This window comes from Camelina sativa, chromosome 16 (genome assembly GCF_030686135.1).
Source record: "Camelina sativa cultivar CO46 ecotype springtype chromosome 16, ASM3068613v1".
Taxonomy (NCBI): Eukaryota; Viridiplantae; Streptophyta; class Magnoliopsida; order Brassicales; family Brassicaceae; genus Camelina; species Camelina sativa.
This window is the reverse complement of record NC_141895.1, coordinates 7,960,315-7,979,891: the sequence shown is the minus strand read 5'-3', so window position 1 is coordinate 7,979,891 and position 19,577 is coordinate 7,960,315. Positions and strand designations below refer to the sequence as shown.

The 19,577-nt window shown below is 34.8% G+C and overlaps 2 protein-coding genes and 1 pseudogene across 3 annotated transcripts; all 3 read right to left on the bottom strand.

Annotated features, from left to right (window-relative positions):
- Positions 1 to 2,122: 2,122 nt before the first annotated feature.
- On the bottom strand, positions 2,123 to 6,417 carry LOC104750191 (linoleate 9S-lipoxygenase 5-like). 2 transcript variants are annotated; one of them, XM_010471958.3, is made up of 9 exons: positions 6,132 to 6,417; positions 5,589 to 5,887; positions 4,702 to 4,942; positions 4,282 to 4,620; positions 4,113 to 4,198; positions 3,897 to 4,004; positions 3,485 to 3,789; positions 3,135 to 3,398; positions 2,123 to 3,039 (listed from the first exon to the last, which is right to left on the bottom strand). In XM_010471958.3, the coding sequence occupies exons 1-9, from the start codon at positions 6,274 to 6,276 to the stop codon at positions 2,271 to 2,273; spliced, it is 2,556 nt and encodes an 851-aa protein (XP_010470260.2). In that variant the 5' UTR covers positions 6,277 to 6,417; the 3' UTR covers positions 2,123 to 2,270. The 2 variants fall into 2 exon arrangements, with proteins under 2 accessions (XP_010470260.2, XP_010470259.2); XM_010471957.3 differs by lacking the exons at positions 5,589 to 5,887; positions 6,132 to 6,417 and adding an exon at positions 5,034 to 5,152.
- Positions 6,418 to 8,255: 1,838 nt separating this feature from the next.
- LOC147925273 (secreted RxLR effector protein 161 pseudogene) lies at positions 8,256 to 8,864 on the bottom strand (annotated as a pseudogene).
- Positions 8,865 to 16,553: 7,689 nt separating this feature from the next.
- LOC104753493 (putative disease resistance protein At1g58390) lies at positions 16,554 to 19,577 on the bottom strand. Its single transcript, XM_087490705.1, is given in 5 exon segments — positions 16,554 to 17,012; positions 17,014 to 18,241; positions 18,460 to 18,594; positions 18,597 to 18,605; positions 18,700 to 19,577. Coding segments are annotated over 5 exon segments (2,703 nt in total). The 5' UTR covers position 19,577; the 3' UTR covers positions 16,554 to 16,558.

The window sequence follows — 19,577 nt, the reverse complement described above, 5'->3', positions numbered from 1 at the left end:
TCTTTCTCCTGCAAACTGTCCCACACTGAGAAGATTGTTCTTTAGCCAAGGCACAAGGTAGACGTCTGAGATTACTTGAATTATCCCATTGATTTTAAGTCGCAGCTTCCCTCTTCCGTGTACTGACATCTTCATGTCGTCTCCCAACTTCACTGTTCTCTTGAAGGTGTCATCTAACTCGAAGAACCACTCTCTCGAACCACACATGTGATTACTGCAACCTGAGTCGAGGAACCAGACTTGTTCCCCCTCATTCTTGACTTCCTCTATATGAGCCATCAGCAATATATCCTCCTCCAACTCTACATAATTCGCTTCTTTGTCCCACTCTGGACATTCTGATTTGTAGTGCCCCTTCGTGTGACATTTGAAGCATTCTACATGATCCACGTTTCCATTGCCATGACCTCTACCTTGATATCCACTTCTTCCTCTTCCTCTAGGTGAATATTCTCCCCGGCCTCTGGCATTTCTTACTCTCCATTGCCCTTCCACCTTAAGATATTTCTCCTTTCCATCGTATATTCTCCAAGATTACGCATGTCGTTTGCAACTTCCATTACTCTTGAGAAATAGTCTTCAATTGTTTCTCCATAACTCATCTCAAAAACTTCAAAAGACCCTCTTAGCCTCTGCAGTTGTGGACTCTGCACCCTGTCATTTCCTTGATACTTCTTCTTCATTGAGTCCCACAGCTCCTTCAACGTATCTTTCTTGCGAATCGATTTCAGAATCGTCTTGTCAATTGAGGCGAAGAGATAGTTTTTCACCTTGTGATCGGTGACTGTCTTCTCTGCTATTCTCTCATGCAGCTCGGTTCTCTGTGCTCCTAACAGAACCGTTCCTCTTTCTTGACTAGCTATTCCGGTTTCAATCAGATCCCACCACTGTTTGGATCTGATCAGGTTCTCCATGAGCATCGCCCAATGCTCTTAGTCTCTATCAAACTTTGGTAACACCATCACGTCTTTGTCACTCATTTTCTCTCAGGTTAGTCTCAATGGCTCTGATACCACTTTGTTATCTTTGTGAATAAGAAAGCTTGTTCAGAACCAAAATGCTTAAGATTCGTATTAAAAATCAAAGAGTTACCGGAAAAAGATTATATAGTAAAACCATAACTTAACACTACTTCCTAAAAAACCTGCAACTTATTCAACTGCTCCTACAAGTCAGGAAGACACATTCCCATGACTTGACTACTTCAAACTTAATAATAAAACACTTAAGACTTAATAAACTTTTATACTTCAATTAGATCAATTAGCGAAACGGATTAATATTGATCGAATGAATGAAATGCTTTACAAGTGGTTGTATTTTCTCTCGTTTACAATTGTGTTACAAGTGGTTGTATTTTCTCTCGTTTACAATTGTGTGTCCTCGCTCTCCTCCCTATCTATATATTTATATCTTCTCGTCCTTCACTCTGTTGCCGTGTTGCTAGGATCTCTCACGAAGATCTCGCCTCACTCGTTTCAATTCTCACAACCACCCCGCGATCTTCTCTGCCGTTACCCCAATAATGCATTGCTTCCAACCTATCCTTGCGTATGGGCCTTACTCCAGCGCGTCGGCCCACCTAGCCAATATGCTTTGTTAGGCCTATATATTTGAGCCTTGATCGAGCGGAAACCCATTACCAACATATATATTTTTTTGCAATGTCGTTCTGAAGTTAAATGTACTACTTTGCATTAATCAACGATTGAATCTTGATGTTTAGTGTAAACAGTTAACGGGTTGCAATGAAAACTCTAATGACATAACTTGGTGAAAACGTGATTGATCATAGATAAATGTTGAGTTTACACAGCTTTTTAGCTTCTTTTTTATTTAGGACTTCAGAGTGATATACTGATATGTGTTTTAATTCTGTGGTAAACAGAACATTGATAGAAAATAAATAATTCTGTGTGACATTCGAATCATCATGTACTCTTTAATTGGTTTCGTTGTAGTGGAACATATTATGAACCACTATAAACTTGATATACGTTTCCACAACTTTTTTATATACTACTAGCACACAAAATATGTGGAGATCGATTCAAGATCCATATTGTTAGAGAAAAATAGACTAAATAGTTATATAAACACTTCAACAGTGGTGGGAAGTAAATAAAAACAAGGGGAAAAATATATTGACTTTGAACTACCCAAAAAATGGATAGTAATGTAGAAGAGTTCATAATAGCAAACAAAACCCAAAAAAATAATAATATTTAAGTTATAAAAAGAGACATATCACGAAATTAAGAATAGCAACTCTAGATTGAGACACTGTTGGGGATTCCTTTCCCAGTAAGCCCACCTTCTCTTGTGTAATCCGTAGTATTCGGGTATAACAGAGTGTACGGTATGTTAACCGGTCCGGTCCTGTTCTTGAATCTCTTGTTATTGTTTCTTTTTATAATGTTGTTCTCTATCAGTTCCAGTTGTTTCCCGAACCGTTTAAACGCCTCTAAAGCCTCATCATCAGCCGTCCAATTCAATGATTCTCTCTGCCCTAGGTAGACCTCGTCCGTTGAATGCAGAGACAATGTCTCTATGATTGAGATCCCAAGAAGAGTTTGTAACTGCGGCGTGATCGTCTTCAAAAATGCTACGTCAGTGTCTTCTGCCAGCTCAGTGTACTCAGCAGTACCTGGCTCTGGCATAAACCGGCGACTGACCGTAGGCCGATTAGGGAGAAACCCGGCGTACGGATACTGTCCGAAATTGACTGCTGCGTGAAGAGCAGAAGCGATCCAAATGATGATCGTGCAGGATTCGATGAGGTCGTCGCGGGTTTGCATCGATGGCCACCATGATTCGTGTTGTTTGTCGCCGTGGCCTTTGGTTCGGAGCTCGGTCCACCATGACTGGATCTCTGTATCGGTTTGAACGGTTTTGTCATTCTTGTAATAGAATGAGCAGTACTCTGTGACCCACTTTTTGATCGCTGACCAAATCTCTAAACCGTCAACTGCATAAGGGTAATCCTCGATCAAAAGCTTAACACCACTGTCGCTATTTGGATCTTCCACAGCAACTCCTCTGCAAAAACAGAGCATTTTAAGGTTATGTGTCCCACAAGACTCTAGGTTTACTTGTGACTCAAGAATTGTGTAAAAAGAGACTTGATGCTTTACCTTTTGACGAGATCTTTGGGGAGAGCTTGATCGGTGAAAACCCAATCCTTGTAAATTGAAGAAGACAGTTCCATGGCGTATCGACCAGGGAAGACCGTTATCTCCAAAATCCCGTCTGAGTTTATGAGGACATGTCGTGCCAATGCATTGATGTTCATCGTGTCACGGAAATGAGGATGTAGAAGCTTATAGATCGGATGAACCACACTGAGTTGCCTATTCGACGCTATTATAAACGGTTCAATCACCGCATGCGTCTGCAACCTGCAAAAACCATAAACAAACCAATTACTTCAAACCGAAAATCAAATCTTTCTAGCTTGTCCACAATGTTGTCGCCATTTATTTACCAATGACTTATAAGCTGGTGATAACCGGAATCATTAACCGCCGCATAAGCCTTTGCAAGCTGCCAAATCGATCCCTCTACTCCTGTCTCTGATGGTGTGAAAACTTTGCTCACGGATCCATGTGCTTCACCTTGTGCGTGTGGAAGACTCAGCTCTATTGCGAGAGGCTTCAAAGTTCCATCTTCTTGAAGCAACAGAAGGGTTCGAGTCGCGTAGGTTTTAGTGTTTGTTGTGTTAATCCGGTTCAGGTAAGGCATTAATGCGTCGTGGTGGTCCAATATGTATAGCTTATTTTGTTCCAAAGCCTTTTTTATATACAATCACAAAACAAAATAGAACCAATTGCTGTTAACAACAATGACTATAGAGCTGTTACTTGTCAAACAAGTAAAGGTTTATTATTTATACTTACGTCTTGGACATTGAGGCCATTCATGTTTGCTTCTATGTGCTCTTCTCGTATCGAGCTATCTTGATTTCCATACTTTGCAGAGTCCAGATTGCTCTTTGGTGGAAACTCCTGCATTTTATATTTCCAAATTATTTCAATTATTTAAAATCAAGCGAGATAATTTGATGAGTTTCAATTATTTCAAATTAAAAAGAAGTTTAATGATAAGATTTAAACCTGGAGACGACTAATCACCACTGGATTGAGACCAGCCAGCATTTCCCTGGCAAACTCTTCATCAGTTCTCCAAGCCGACCTACTCTCTGTAACAAATATAGTATCATTGTATGTCAAAATCTATAAAAAGTTTAGGACTAAATCGACTATCTAACTGTTTATACGTTACCTTTGAGGATGTCAGGCAATGGAAACTTCAAGAATCGTTCTCCATCATTACGAATGAGCTCTCTAAACATCTCCCATGGAATAATGTCACGGAGCTTAGAAATGGTGTGACCCTTGGCAAGCATAATACTACCGTCATAGAGGTGAAAAACATCTTCAAAGGAGTCAAACTCGTTGATGGTCTTGTCACAAACAGAGGCGATCTCAGGGACGAGCACTTGAGTCACCGCTTTGAGTGCGTAAACAAGGATGTCAGAGAACTTCACATGGCTAAACCGCTCATCCCGTGGCACATATATATTTAGGTTGAGGAGAGCGAGCCTGCTCTCGGACTTAGGGTCTAATCAAACAATGAATATATGTCAAGTAACAATTGAGTTTTGCAATGTATATATGATTTCAAAAGTTTGAGTTGACTAACCGGATTTATTGGGTTTACGACCGGTTTTACCACGACGGGGATAAGGAAGCTCAGATGAACCACCGAGAACCGGACGGACTGAGTTAGGACCTTTCTCTGGAGCACCTAAGTCGTTGTAATAAGCGTAGTCGTAAACTCTGTCCCATTCTTTGAGTTCTCCTTTCTCATTACCTCTTAGATTCATTAGCTCTTCTTCTCTTAGCTCTTTCAATAGCTCCGGCGTATTACTTGGAAGATATGCCTGTTTTTTTAGTTCAAATGAAAAAAATAAAATTAAAAACTTAGTAATTTGGTTAAATACTAAAGATAAAAGTAAATTTAATATACTCCACTTTGACTTTTAACGACTATAGTAGAGCCAGTCCCACCCCACTTTATTGTGTACCAAAATCAAGGTTGTATGGTAAGAATTAAAAAACAACAAAAAAATGTACTTAAGAATAGTTTCGTTATGACATTATAGAAAAAGATTCTATTATATACAGAAAATTATTTGGAATAAAGGAAGAAGGTGACTTGTAAATCCGGTTTCATACTTTAATGTCATATGGATTAGGATGTTTCATATTGATTAGATTCATATACTTTAATGGTTTGTTTTACACACGTACACGAATATTCCAAAACTCAAGATATATATAATGTCATATGGATTAGGATGATTCATATAGATTAGATTCTCAAATATTAGTTAGAAAGAATGAGCTGCGGTTCAAGAATATTTATCACATGGAAAATCTTAGAAATGTAGGGTTAGTTATAGAATATAAATATAATATATAGATTTCCAAGTCGAATATAAAAAATCAAAAAGTTAGTACTTCCAGGTCAATTTGTGCATTATATTATGATTTGCCCACTTGTCCCAATTCGTTTTAGCGTGTTACCTTGTTAGAGAAGAAAACGCGGTCGGAACGGTATCGGTGACTCGGGTAGATCCAAGAATTGCATATGAAATGTATCGGACTGCCTTCGCCTTCCGGGAAGCCGCGGAGGGTAAGAGACTTGAGGTAGAATTGGCTATGGTGGTGGTTCTTGATCACAAACGCAGCCGGTGGTCCCATTGACTCGTCCCAGTCAAACGTGACTCCAAACGTGGTTTCCTCTGCAGTTACTGAAGTTTTTATTTTTGTTACCCAATTCTCCAGATGTGCTGCTTTCCCAAGTCTACCTCTCTTCTCATTGGCTGATACATAATACCCAAAATATTATTTTATTTAAAGTAAACACACAGAACTTTGGAATGTTGGATAAACTAAATAATTTGTCACAACTTTATGGTTTATAACAACAAATGAATCTACTATAGTGACTACTAATCTTAGTTTATTCTCAAATTTGATTGATTTAAGAAAAAACAGAGTAATAACTTTAAGAGGAGGAACTGAATACAAAATGTAAACGGGTCGGCTAAAAGAAAGAATAAATACCCGGGTCGGGTTGGAGAGAGCTGATAAGGTGAAGAGAGACACGACGACCAAGAAGTTCATGGATTCGATCAAGAAGAGAAGCCATGACGTCTTTGAAATCAAGAAGGTTCTTCTTCATCACAACCACTTCTCCTTCGATCTTCATCGTCTTAGAGTGAGGTTGAAGAAAAGGTGAAGAGAGAGAGAGAGAGAGTAGAGAGATTCTAAGCTTGGGGTATGGTATGAAGATAATAGAGAGAGATGTGTGAGATTATAAGAATGTTCTTCTTTTTCACATACTACACAAAACTGATGTTAATGTGATACTCTATTTATATTGAATCTAGACTGAACGCCAAAGGGTTTTAGTTTTTACATTCTTTTCCTACAATAATCTATTTATCCAATTCCCGTAAATGCATTTCCTCAAAACTACACTAAGTACTATGTCTTGACATAAATATTAACCTTATTCATGAATATATATTAGTCTATATAGGTTCATTTTACTAGTTTTAGTCAAATGCATTTCAATTTGAATTAGCCTTTAGGATTTATTAATGAGACTATCTAGGTTCATTTACTAGTTTTAGTCAAATGTATATCAATTTCAGTTATAATAAATGATCAAAACCGAGTAATAGAATTAAGATTATAAAATTATCTGGGAGTAATGTAATTTTTTTTGTTTCAAACTTTTAATATATTAATATTTGGTCTGTTTGCATGTTTTTCCCCCTTAATTCAAATTTTATAAAACAAAAAAGAAATTGCAATAATCTTATGAATAAACAATATACAGAAGATGTCATCACGTGACTTTATCTCAACGTTCTAGATTATAAATTGAACTGAGTGTATATAACATCATTGATGATTGGACCTGTTTCGAATACTCTTTTTCTAGGCTGTTAGCCCTTAGCAGTTTTGTAATTACCGTGATATTAACCAATAAATAAGCTTATGAAAACTAGTTATTTCAATCTTATAATGTACTAGTAGTACATTTTATGGGTTAGGGCATTGACGTTGGTTCTGACGAAGGATCGTTAACTTTGTGGAGATCAAATTCTGCTCCCAAGGATCATTAACTTCATGTAGAATCTCAACTTGCATAACCAAAAAATATTCAAAAACCTGAAAAATGCGCATGTGCGACGCTTGTTAGGAATTCGAAGTCAATTGTTAGAATTAAGACAGTGTTTTCGTTGAAACAGTTGATAGAACATTTTTAAATATGTTATTTTTATGAATATTAACCACATACATATGCATACTAGTATTAGATTTTTACGATGTTCTCTCTGAAGTTTAAATGTACTACTTCGCATCAATCAATATAACTGAATATATGCTTCCATTTTGACGACATTGAAATGTAAATTTCGTTCAATGTACATTTTGCGTGGAAGCTCTCGTATGCATTTTTTTTTGAACCTATTAATTGGAAAGACATGGTTCAATTTGCTTTTGCAGGTACAGGTACATATTACTGTATAAATCAAATAGAAAATGTTTAACCCCGTATAACATACATATTCACCTACTCGATCGTATTGGCACCCTTTGCGTTTAACATATAACCTTTGAACTTATGGAGTAAATTAATTTACTAATGAAATTGCTTAAAAATACTACAGAGATAGTGAAAGATTTTGCATATTACCTTAATTAATGATCGACGGTCCAACATTTATGTAGCTTTTGAACATACGAAGTCAATTAATTAACTAAAGATAAAATTAACCCATTTAATTCTTATAATAGAACTTCTATTGGATTCGTTCACAAAAAAAAAAAAAGAGAACCTCTGTTGGATTAGGGGACACCCGAAGTTGTCAATGTTTTTGTGCCTATTATAGAGAACTCTATTAGATTATGTAATTTTATACTTATATAGGAATCATCTAATATGTATAAGAGAGCTTTTCTTGGATTATGTAATTTTATACTTATACACAAATCATTTTTTTTAACAACCAACTACTTTCATTAAACACGGATGAGTTCATTACAAAGCAGAAGTGCCCTTTTAGCCAGAACATCGACGGTAAGATTTCTGTCTCTTGGAACGTATTTTTATACTTATATACTAGGTTGAGTCTCGTGCGTTGCAAGAGATTACTATATTAATTTATTTTTTGGTTAAAAGTGATATCTCACATCAATGTGTTTTGTTTTTGAATATTGAACTGGATTTTTAGAGATATCAATTACACTCCTATTGTCAAAATACACTTGTAGCACCCCTGACTCTATACCATAATCTGCTGACATCTGCTTCATCCATAACAACTGAGTACAACAACTCCCCATTACTATATATTCTGATTCAGCTGTAGACAAATACACTGAATTTTGTTTCTTAGTCATCCAAGCTATTAGATTGTTGCCTAGAAAGAAACAACCTCCACTTGTACTCTTCCGATCTGTTACACTTCCTGCATAATCTGCATCACAATAACCAACCAACCCTTTGTTTGAACCTTTAGAGTACCAAATCCCAAAATCAATAGTTCCTTTGACATACTTGATAATTCGCTTGACTGCTTCAAGATGAGACTGTTTTTGTTTTGACTGAAACCTTGCACATATCCCCACACTTAAACTCAAATCTGGTCTACTAGCAGTAAGATATAGCAAACTCCCAATCATTCCTCTATACTGCTTGACATCTACATCCTTACCATCAATATCTTTTGATAGTTTCAATAAAGTACTCATAGGTATCAAAGCTTCTTTGCACTTATCCATCTGAAACTTTTTAAGAAGTTGTCTAGCATAGGTGCTTTGTGAAATAAAAATTCCTTGATCTGACTGTGTAATCTGCAACCCGAGAAAATATTTTAATTCTCCAACCAGATTCATCTCAAATTCTTATGTCATACTACTCACAAACCTATCCACCAACTCCTTTGAAGTACTTTAAAAAATAATGTCATCAACATAAATCTGAACCATCATGATATCATCATCTTGTTCCAAGATAAATAAGGTCTTGCCCACACTTCCTCTATTATAGTTCTGCTCTAACAGGAAACTAGTTAGCCTTTCATACCAAGCTCTTGGAGCTTGCTTCAACCCATAAAGAGCTTTCTTTAGCTTATATACATACTCAAGCCTAATTGGATCTTCAAAACCTTTGGGTTGTTCAACATATACTTCTTCTTGTAAAATCCCATTCAAGAAGGCACTCTTAACATCCATCTGAAAAACCTTGAAGTTCAGAATGCAAGCCATTCCTAGAAACAATCTAATTGACTCAAGTCTTGCTACTGGTGCAAAAGTTTCTTCAAAATCTACACCTTTGATCTGCGTATACCCTTGTGCAACCAATCTTGCTTTATTGCGAACCACAATACCACTCTCATCAATTTTTTTCTTGAAAATCCACTTTGTACCAATGATATTCACATCTATTGGTCTACAAACCCGTTCCCAAACATCATTACGCTCAAACTGTTCCAGTTCTTCTTCCATGGCTATAATCCAAAAATCATCTTGAACAGCTTCTATATGATTCTTTAGTTCGTTCATTGACACAAAACACTCATAAAAAGCTGTTTCTAGAGTTGTAAAGTAACTTGTCATCTTCTTAAAGTCAAGCTGAATTCCTCTAGCCTTCATTTTTCCATTCAAGTCTCCAATGACATCAGATGCAGAGTGATTCTTATGAACTAGTTATACTTCTTGTGGTTTTGTAACAGGAATATCCCACTCAGAAACTTCATTGCGTGCTTTAGTGATACTTACTTGTTATGTATCACTGTCTGAATCATCATCTCGTACAGCTACAGAATGATCATCAAAAACCACATTTACTGAGCTGAACAATGTCAAGGACTTCTTCTCTTTCTGAGTCTGAATCAGTTACCTCTTCCCCATTCTCAAATTCAGTGATTCCTACCATAGCCACTAAGTTAATGAGCTCTTCTTCACTGCTGCTGTCATTGTCTCATTCATCCTCAATGCTAATCATAGATTTCTCTTTCTTAGCTTTAGGGTTACTCACACACTCTTCATGTGTGTGTCCAGTACCTTTGCAAATTGTGCACTTGGCATCTCTCAACTTGATTGTTGGACACTCTCGAATAAAATGACCATATCCCTTACATTCATGACACTGCATATCATCCTTTTTGTCCCCACTTGTCTTTTTGAACGAGTTACTCTTCCTTTGACCTTGACCTCGTTCTATTCTTCTTAAAGCGCGACAAAATCTTCTTACAAACAGGCTCACAACATCTTCTTCTCCTTGGTCAGTTACGTCTTTGCTAAGTGCTAGAGCTATTCCTTTTGGTTTCTTAATTCCATTAAGTTCCATCTCGTGTGCCTGTAGCATTCCGACCACTTCACCATAACTGATATTGTCTAAGTCTTGAGAGACAGTTAAGGCTGTCTTGTATCCCATGAATCTTGATGGGAGACATCTTAAAAATTTTTTGACTAACTTCTGATCCTTATAAGTTTTCCCAAGAGTTAAGGCTTCTTGTGATAGAGCACTCAACTTTGAACTAAAGTCTGAAATTGATTCATACTCCTCCATCCTTAGATTCTCAAATCTAGAGGCCAACATATTTTTTTTTTAATACATACAACAATAATCAACCAACCAACCAACCAACAAAAAAACACAAAAATGTATAATATCTAAGATGAAGTGAAAGAGAATGAGAGAATGAAAAATGAGTATTTATAGGATGGGAAGTGATGAGAGTTACAGTTTAGAAACTAAAAAGTATGAGAGTTAATTTTAATTTATTGTGTGTTGAAGAAAATTGAGTGGAGATTTAAAGTTAATGCAAATTTATTTTATTTCAGTTTTAATATTAAAGTGTGAGTTAAATGTATATGATTAAATTTGTTTTATTTATGTTTTTCTTGAATTTTTTTATTTTATTTTAGATTTATATTAAAGTGTGAGTTAAATTTATATTATTAAAAGTGTTTTATGTATGGTTTAATTGGAAATAATTTTATCAATTTCATAATAAAGTGTGAATTAAATTTATATGATTGAATGTATTTTATTTTTGGTTTCATTAGAAAGAGATTTTTAGTTTCATATGACAAAATGTGTTTTATTTATGGTTTAATTGGAAATATTTTTATTTTATTTCAGTTGTAATATTAAAGTGTGAGTTAAATATATATGATTAAATGTGTTTTATTTCTTGTTTTGATTGAACCTTTTTAGCTTTATATGATTAAAAGTATGAATTTTAGTAAAAAGTTGAAAGATGCCTCAATTTAATCCATCACAAACAAAGTTGAGACTTTTTTTCATCATTTTTTCTAAGTTCATGTTTTTAGTGATATTTTTCTCGAAAAAGATATCAAAACGTCAATGCAATTTTTTTTGCCTAAGAGAGTCCGATGATCAATTTTGATAACAAATTTGTCGGGGAAAAGAATGTCCACAAAACAAAAAGAATCCAAAAAATGTTCATCATTTTACTTGTCTCACTAAAATTGTTATAATAAGCAACAAAATATATTTCTCTAGATAATTTTTTGTACTTCATATTTAGATATGGGGAAATAGCATTTTACCAGATCTATAATATGTTACTGCTTGGAGCTTCATTCGTTCGTAGGTCGCTCGGAATGTAATCAGAAATGTGCATAAATTTTTAGTAATCTTCACCATCTTCCAAAAATCTTTCCTCGCATCTCTTGTCCATATTTAGATGATTTAAGGAAGTGTTGAATAGCAGCTCAGCAGGAGCCTTCTCTAACTTTTGACAGCCCCAAATAGACACAATATGAATCAAAGGCATAAAGCCTTCTTCTACTATCCACTCTTCCAATCTATCTAATCCAGATAATTTCAGTCTGTGCAATCGAGGAAATCCACCCCAAGCAAACCATTCTCTTCCCAAAAAAAGAATTATAAATTAATTTGACCTCATATGAGTGAAGCAGCTACCCTAGACTTGGCATTGGATCGTCCACCAAACGACAACCGTCTAAAGATATGGTTGTAAGGTTGGAAGGGACTGTTGTTTTCTAGGAAGCCTTGGCATATACATACACAAACTCAGCTTTTTAAATGAACAAAATCCAATACAAGTCCCTCCATGCTGTTAGATATGTGATCATCTATCTCAAGATTTTTCAGGTGTCTCAGTCCACCTATTGATGCATATAGAGTTTTCAGAGTAGTATCACTAGTTAAAGTTATTACAAGAGTCCATAATCTGACCATACTACGAAGATCTTGTAACCTGCTGTTCTCTGTTGTAAATTCTTCCAAGGTCTCCAAGTTTACTAGCTTACTCAATTCTAACTTTGTGCCCTTATGCATAAGAGTTGGCAATGCAAGATATCTTAACTCTTGCATCCCCATCAAGACATTTGGCAAAAATATAGACAGTGCCGGTCTGGCATTTTTTAACTCCCAACGCAAAAAAAAAAATGCCCGATAATTTTTTTTTTGCAAACTCATAGATAATAGTCCCTCCGTTTCAAAATATAAGATGTTTTAAATAAAGCACGCAGATTATAAAGTCTTTACTTTTAACAAGTTCAACCAATCAGAAACAATACTGTATAATATAAAATAGTAAACTAATCTAAAAGTTGCATAGAAACTTGAAAACATCCTATACTATGAAACAAAAAACTTCTCTAAAACATCTTATATTTTGAAACAGAGGGAGTAATAATAATATAAATAACCATACTAAAACTGACGAGCAATGTTTTATTTCATAAGTTTTTTTTTCCAGCAACAGAGGTACGAGCCTATAGAACATATATGTTTTATTTCATAATCAATTTGTAAAATGAGAACAAAAAAGAAGCAAAAACAAAATATATTCTTGAAATATGGTTCTTTTTCTAATTTTGTTTAGGGTTTTTATTTTAAAAAGCTAAAAAATTTACCAAACAAAAAATTTCTTAACAAGATATTAATAGGTTTTTTCAAAAAAAAAAAAGAAAAAAAAAAGATATTAATAGGCTTAATGCCCATAAAAGATGGTAAAAAAAAACCCCAGCAAAAAAGAATTATAAAAAGGCTTAGATAAATTTTTAAGCATAAGAAGCCTTAAAAAAATATTTCTAAAATATGCCCCTACATTTTTATGCCCTAATTCATGGCTTCACTTGATTGTGGAAAAATCGGTGTGGGAAAATCGGTATATTCATACCCCAGCTAAGGGGGTATGTTGAATTCCTACCCCAAATATACGATTGAGCAAATCCATATATAAGGTTAAGTAAAATTCAAATTGGCTGCACCAACTCGATAAACTGTGTAACGGCTACACAAGCCGTAACGGTGTTTAGAGGCCGTTAACGACTGTTTTGAGAATCAAAAGAAAGAGTTTCTTGTTGTCAAAACGACGTCGTTTTATACGCCTTCTTCCTCTGTTCTTATTTCCCGACTCGAGTTCTGTTCGCGAATTGGGGTTTCTAGAAAAATTAGGGTTTTATCTCTAATTGAGAAAGAGGTTGTAGTGTTAGAACCGATCCTCCAACATATGTAGTTTTAATCCCATCAACAACTCCAAACTCTCCACCATTGTAGCATTGGAATATTACATCCTCATCAGAGCTGAAAAAGATTTAAAAAAAAACTATTAGAAGTTTTTCAATTTTGTTCAGACATATTGTCGAATACTTGGTGTTCATGAAATTTTTTTACATCTAAGTTAATTCTAAACTTAAGAACACACACCAGATCTGTCCAAAATATACAATAACACAAGAAATCCATCCCGTTTTCTAAATAGACACTCCTAATTATCTCAATTGAGAAAACCCCTAAATTTCGAAAACCTTAAAAATTGAATAAAAATTAACTCATTTTCGGATGCAAATGGAGTTAACTGCACTAACACACACTCCTCAGGATCAATAATCATTGCTAATTGAATCAATTCGCTTATGGATGAAAAGAAGAGATAAAACCCTAATTTTTGAGACCCCAATTCGCAACAGAATTCGAGTCGGGAATTAAGAACAGAGGAAGAAAAAGTATGAAATGACATCGTTTTGACAAAAAGAAGCTCTTTCTTTTGTTTTTTAAAGCGACGTCGTTTCATATGTGGCCTCCACGTATGCAACCGTTAACGGCTTCTTAACATCGTTACAGATTGTGTATGTTCTCTTACACATTTTATCGAGTTGGTGCAACCAATTTGAATTTGATTTAACCTAATATATAAATTTGCTCAATTATATATTTGGGGTAGGAATTAACATACCCCCTTAGCTGGGATATGAATATACCGATTTTTCATGGGCCGGGCTTGAATATAGACTCCATATATCCCATATATGCATTGATATTTAAATAGTTCAGCAACATTAAAGAAGAAGCAAAGTGTTTTTGTTCTTGAGTCATGAGACTCCAACAACAATCGTTGATTTATACAATACAACTTTGTATAACAAGACAAGGAAACAATGCAAACCGTTTTTTTATTTATTTGAGATTTGCTTGGATTCATCTACAAAAGGAAAAAAAAAGAATGATCTTTCGAGGATTATTTTGTGTAATTGATATTAAATCTGTGGAAATAAATAATTTACCTGCTACGACAGACTATGTAACTGGTGAGCACCAGTATGCTCCCCTACTACCCGAGATAACACAATTTAGTGAAGTCGACCTTCGGTAGGATCGGTCATAGAGGTAGTGTTGTAACTATTTGATTAAATACATTTTCTATAAGGTTTAGTTTTTAGGGGTATGATTAGTGATTAGGATTTAGGGTTTCATTTTGGAGCATTTTCAATTTTTTTTTTTTTTTTATGTATAAGATGACCGAACTAACATTTTTTGAGTGACAGCAAGAATGTACAATCACCAAAATTGAAAAAAGTTCCCGCCAAAAATGAAAAAAATTTCTGCCAAGAGTTTTGAAATTTATGTCTTATAAAAACTTTCTCAAGGTTTCATAAGGTTTTTATAAGATTTTAATCTGATTTTTATAAGGTTTTTAAAATGTTTTTAGATGACATTTACAAAGTTTTTATAAGTTTTTTATAAGGTTTTAATAAAGTCTTAATAGGGTTTTTTTATCAGATTTTTATAAGGTTTTATAAATGTCTTATACATATTTTAAAATCATTTAGAAATTTTTTTTTTGCAGAAATTTTTTTTTTGTCGAAACTTTTTGTCAAAAGTTTTTCAAAAATTTCTTGGTGGGAAACTATGTCAAAAAAAATTTAGTGGGAAAATTTTGTTTTTTATTTTGTTATTAAAATATTTTAAAATAGAGCTAAAATGATCATTAAAAAATAAAAGAACGCAAAAATAAAATGTCGTAAAAAGGGTATTTCTTACAGATTTTCTTTAATTTTGAAGTTTTGACATTTGTTTTTAGATTTGTAGCATTTTCCATATAAATTTATTTTAGTGGTATTTCTGAGAAATAAAATTAATAATGGTATATAAATATTCATTTTACTAGTATTAATAAAAATTATCCTAAAGTTCCTTATGGTTTTTTTTTCACTCAATCCTGGCATTAAATTATTTTGTATGGTTTCAGATTTTTAATTTCATAGTCATAATTAAAAGCTTACTTAGCATGATAGAGCTCAATATCAGCGAGTGTGTATGACGGATATTGACTTTTCAACTCGTTTTACATTCCAATTTCTTAAAATTTTCTCATTCTCTTTCAAAGATTGCGACACTTTCTTCAAAACTATTGCGATTTTTTCTTGTTTTAGTGTAATTTAGCCATTGTGTTGTGTCATGGCCTTTACTTCATCATTACTCACCGTGCCGGCTTGCTGCCTTTAATTTGTTAAGTATCCAAACAATTCAAACAGCAATCAAAGAGTGTTGAGACTTACTGACCATCATCAATCAAACCAGCAAACATAAAAAGAAGAAGCAAATATTGATATGAAGCGCAAAGTACTTTTGTTCGCAAGTCATGAAAACAATATGTTTAAGTCTGATTTATACAACAAAAGACATCAAGGAAACAATGCAAACAGTTGATTGTGGGTAGATGGTCATAAGACCAATTTTTTTGATCTCAGATACGCTTTTGGAAGAGATTATTACTCATTTTGAAAACAAACACAAAACGTATGCTGGTTCTCTAGGTAAAAAATAAAACAATTTATAATACTCGAAACACACAGCTGAACAGAACAAATTAAAAGTGTTCCTAAGGAGAAACAAGCATGCTCAAAAAGGAAGCAAGATATCCAGTGAGACTCACTGATCATCATAAATCAAACCATCAAAAATAAATAAAGAAGAAGCAAATGTTGATATGAAGCGCAAAGTGTTTTTGTTCTTCCGTCATCAGACTCCAGCAACAATCATTAAGTCTTATTTATACAACACTACTTTGATCTGACATTTGCTTGGATTCATCTACAAAAAAAAAAAAAAAAAGAATGATCTTTCGAGGATTATTTTGTGTAAATGATATTAAATCTGTGGAAATAAATAATTTACCTGGTATGACAGACTATGTAACTGGTGAGCACCAGTAGGCTCCCCTAAATTCAACACAAGGAACATGTTGGACTTTGTAATAATATTCTCCTCCTTCCGACAACTTCTTCTTCCATTGGGTGCCCAACTTCAGAAGCGTTAAATAATAGAGGAATCTCAGCCCATCAGGAATCTCTTTTAACTCTTCACAATCCAAAATACTTAGAGTATGAAGAAGGGGCATGGAGCCTTCTTCTACTATCCACTCTTCCCACTTATCTAGTCCACCTATTTCAAGTTTCTGCAACTGAGGAAACCCACCGACCAAGCAAACTATCCTCCTCCCACAGAAAGCGTTTTTCAATAAAGTAGCCTCTTTCAAGTGATGCAGCTTCTCTAGGATCGGCATTGGATCCTCCTCCAAACAACACTCACTTAGCTTTAAGTATGTAAGCCGAGAAGGGAAGTGTTGTTGCTTTGGCATATATAAATTCAATGAAATCCAATACAATTCCCTTTTCTGTCATTCTTTCAGACGATGTACCCACTATATAAAGATATTCAAGGTGTCTCAGTCCACCTATTGATGCAGATAGAGTTTCTATACTGTTCTCACGAGTTAAGCTGATGGCTAGAGTCACCAACCTAGACATACCACGTAAATCTTTTGAGCTGCTATGCCACGTTGAGAAATGAATCAAGGTCTCCAACTTTACTAAATTTCTCAAATTCAACTTCGTCTTCTTATGCATATGGAAGGGTAGTTTAAGATATCTCAATTCATGCATCCTCATGAAGACATCAGGCACAAATATATATTCTGTATCTATATCTAGATTTAGATAGATCAGTAACATTAGGTTTCCTAGAAAAGAAGGTAGATGAGATACCTTAGCATCTTGTAAGTTCAAGTATCTTAAGTGGATGAGCTTTCCAATGCCAGAAGGTAACTTCCTTCCTTCAAAATCTACATAATAGAGATCTAACACTCTCAGAAGTTTTAACCTTGTAAAGCTTGTACCTAATAGCTTCCAACTTTCTCCCCAAACATCATGCCAGAGAACCACGAGAGATCGAAGTTTTGGATTGTTTATATCTCTTTCAACATGTAATGTAGTAGGACATTGGCAGACAAGCCTGCGAGATCTACAAGGAGCTTGAGAGTCTGTAGTCGAGGAGCCGGTACCTACACTTGTTACTGCAATCTGTAGGAAATTTTCTTCTTTGGCTTCAAATAAACAAACTTCTCTCATCATATCATGCAAATGACAATTTCCAAATCTCAAAGTAGTAACTTCTCTTTCACAAATTATCATATTTCTCCTCACCAACTCCTCTATGTAGCTCTCTCCAACATCTTGAATGGTCTCTCCATCTTGATGTGTACGTTCTGACATTCCTTCTGCAGCCCAATAATAATACAATTTCTCCACGTTTATCTTATGATCTTCTGGAAAATGGGCTAGGTAGAGGAAACAATGCTTCAAATAACTAGGCAACTCCTCAAAGCTCATAGACAATACATGGTATATTGAACTGTTGTTATCGGTTCTTTCCATGATATGAGATCCAATATTTCCTGATAGTCTTTTCCAGTCATGCATTGTGTACTTTGCAGCTAACAAACCTCCTAACACTTTTATGGCCAATGGTATACCTCCACAATGTTTGATCATTTGCTTTCCCATATCTTCCATTTCCTCTTCGATCTTAAGTTCTGTATCACATAATCACTAAATTATCAAAATTAAGCCATGATAAAAAAAACGTCATTATCATGCAATAAAGAGATATCACAATGAGGTATTTAAGGTTAAAAAAATTTAACATCAATATCATCACCTAAACTAGAAGTATCATCGTAAAAAAATAATTACTCAAACTGAAAAAGTAAAAATGAGAAACTGTATTTGAATTGTGTCATGTAATGTTTACCAGATGCATCTTTCTTTGGAAATGCTATTGTTTGGAAAAGTGTCCAACTATCCTCAATGGCTAGGCATTCTGGTTTGAAGTTGAGATATGTTGTACCACCATGTTCTGCGAAACTCTCATTTCGAGAAGTAAGGACACCTTCCAACCTGTAGCAAAATATTTACTTGTTTCATAATAACTAAACACAAAATAAATTAATCTGAATGATTTCATTTAATTAATTTACAAATAAAAGTCCACCTTTTTTGGGTGGAAATATTGGCTTGATTCGGTCCCAGTCTTCCTCTTTCCATATGTCATCAAAGACAATTAATGATTTAGATGATTCCAACAATTGAAAGAGTTCATCTTGGAGGTCAGCTTCATTCATCTTTAAGATATTATCTTCCTTTTCTTTAGATGTGAGATTTTGCAAGATCGTTTGCCACACAGATTTCTGTGTAAACTCTTGTGAGACACACACCCATGCTAGTCTATCAAACTGATGTTTTACATCCTCATGGTTAAAAACCTGTCTAGCAAGTGTGGTTTTACCAAGACCACCCATCCCGGTTACAGAAACCACTTGAACGTTATCTTCCTCCACCAAATATCCAACCAATTTCTTAACATTTGCTTCCAACCCCACAAAATTGCTTTCATAGTCCCTAGCAAACTCTTGTCGCATCTCCCTTTTTCTATCACCTTGAGGCTGCAAATACCTACCATCGACAATTGCTTGTTGTACTCCAAAACTCTGCATATCTCGAACCAAATCTGAGATCCTCGTACGTATGCCTCCAATATCAAATGCATTTCTCCTGCGATCTGAAATAATGCAAGCATGTCTTCTGATACCCATTTTAATTCCACTTGACTTCCCAAGTTTTTCTTTTAGAAGATATGTTTCAATTATATCTTCAGCGTCATAAACAATTTCCTTTATTTCTTCAACAACATTTCTCACCACCGCGGTTGTATGTTTCTTTGCATCTGCATCTTTCAGAAAAGAGCTTAACAAGTTTAGATCACGTTTTAGTCCAGTAACCTGATCTTCGACTCCCTGAAATCTCTCGCACTCTTGACTTAATAGGTCCCAAAGCTTTTGTAAACCAAACGACACAAGTTCTCCAGCCATA

What these genes read in the sequence shown, in the direction of transcription:
- LOC104750191 (XM_010471958.3), bottom strand. Translation starts at nt 6,276, where the DNA reads ATGAAGATCGAAGGAGAAGTGGTTGTGATGAAGAAGAACCTTCTTGAT. An exon ending in TCGTAAACCCAATAAATCCG is followed by an intron (nt 4,621 to 4,701) that starts GTTAGTCAACTC and finishes TTGTTTGATTAG; the next exon opens with ACCCTAAGTCCGAGAGCAGG. An exon ending in TGGTGATTAGTCGTCTCCAG is followed by an intron (nt 4,005 to 4,112) that starts GTTTAAATCTTA and finishes TATAAAATGCAG; the next exon opens with GAGTTTCCACCAAAGAGCAA.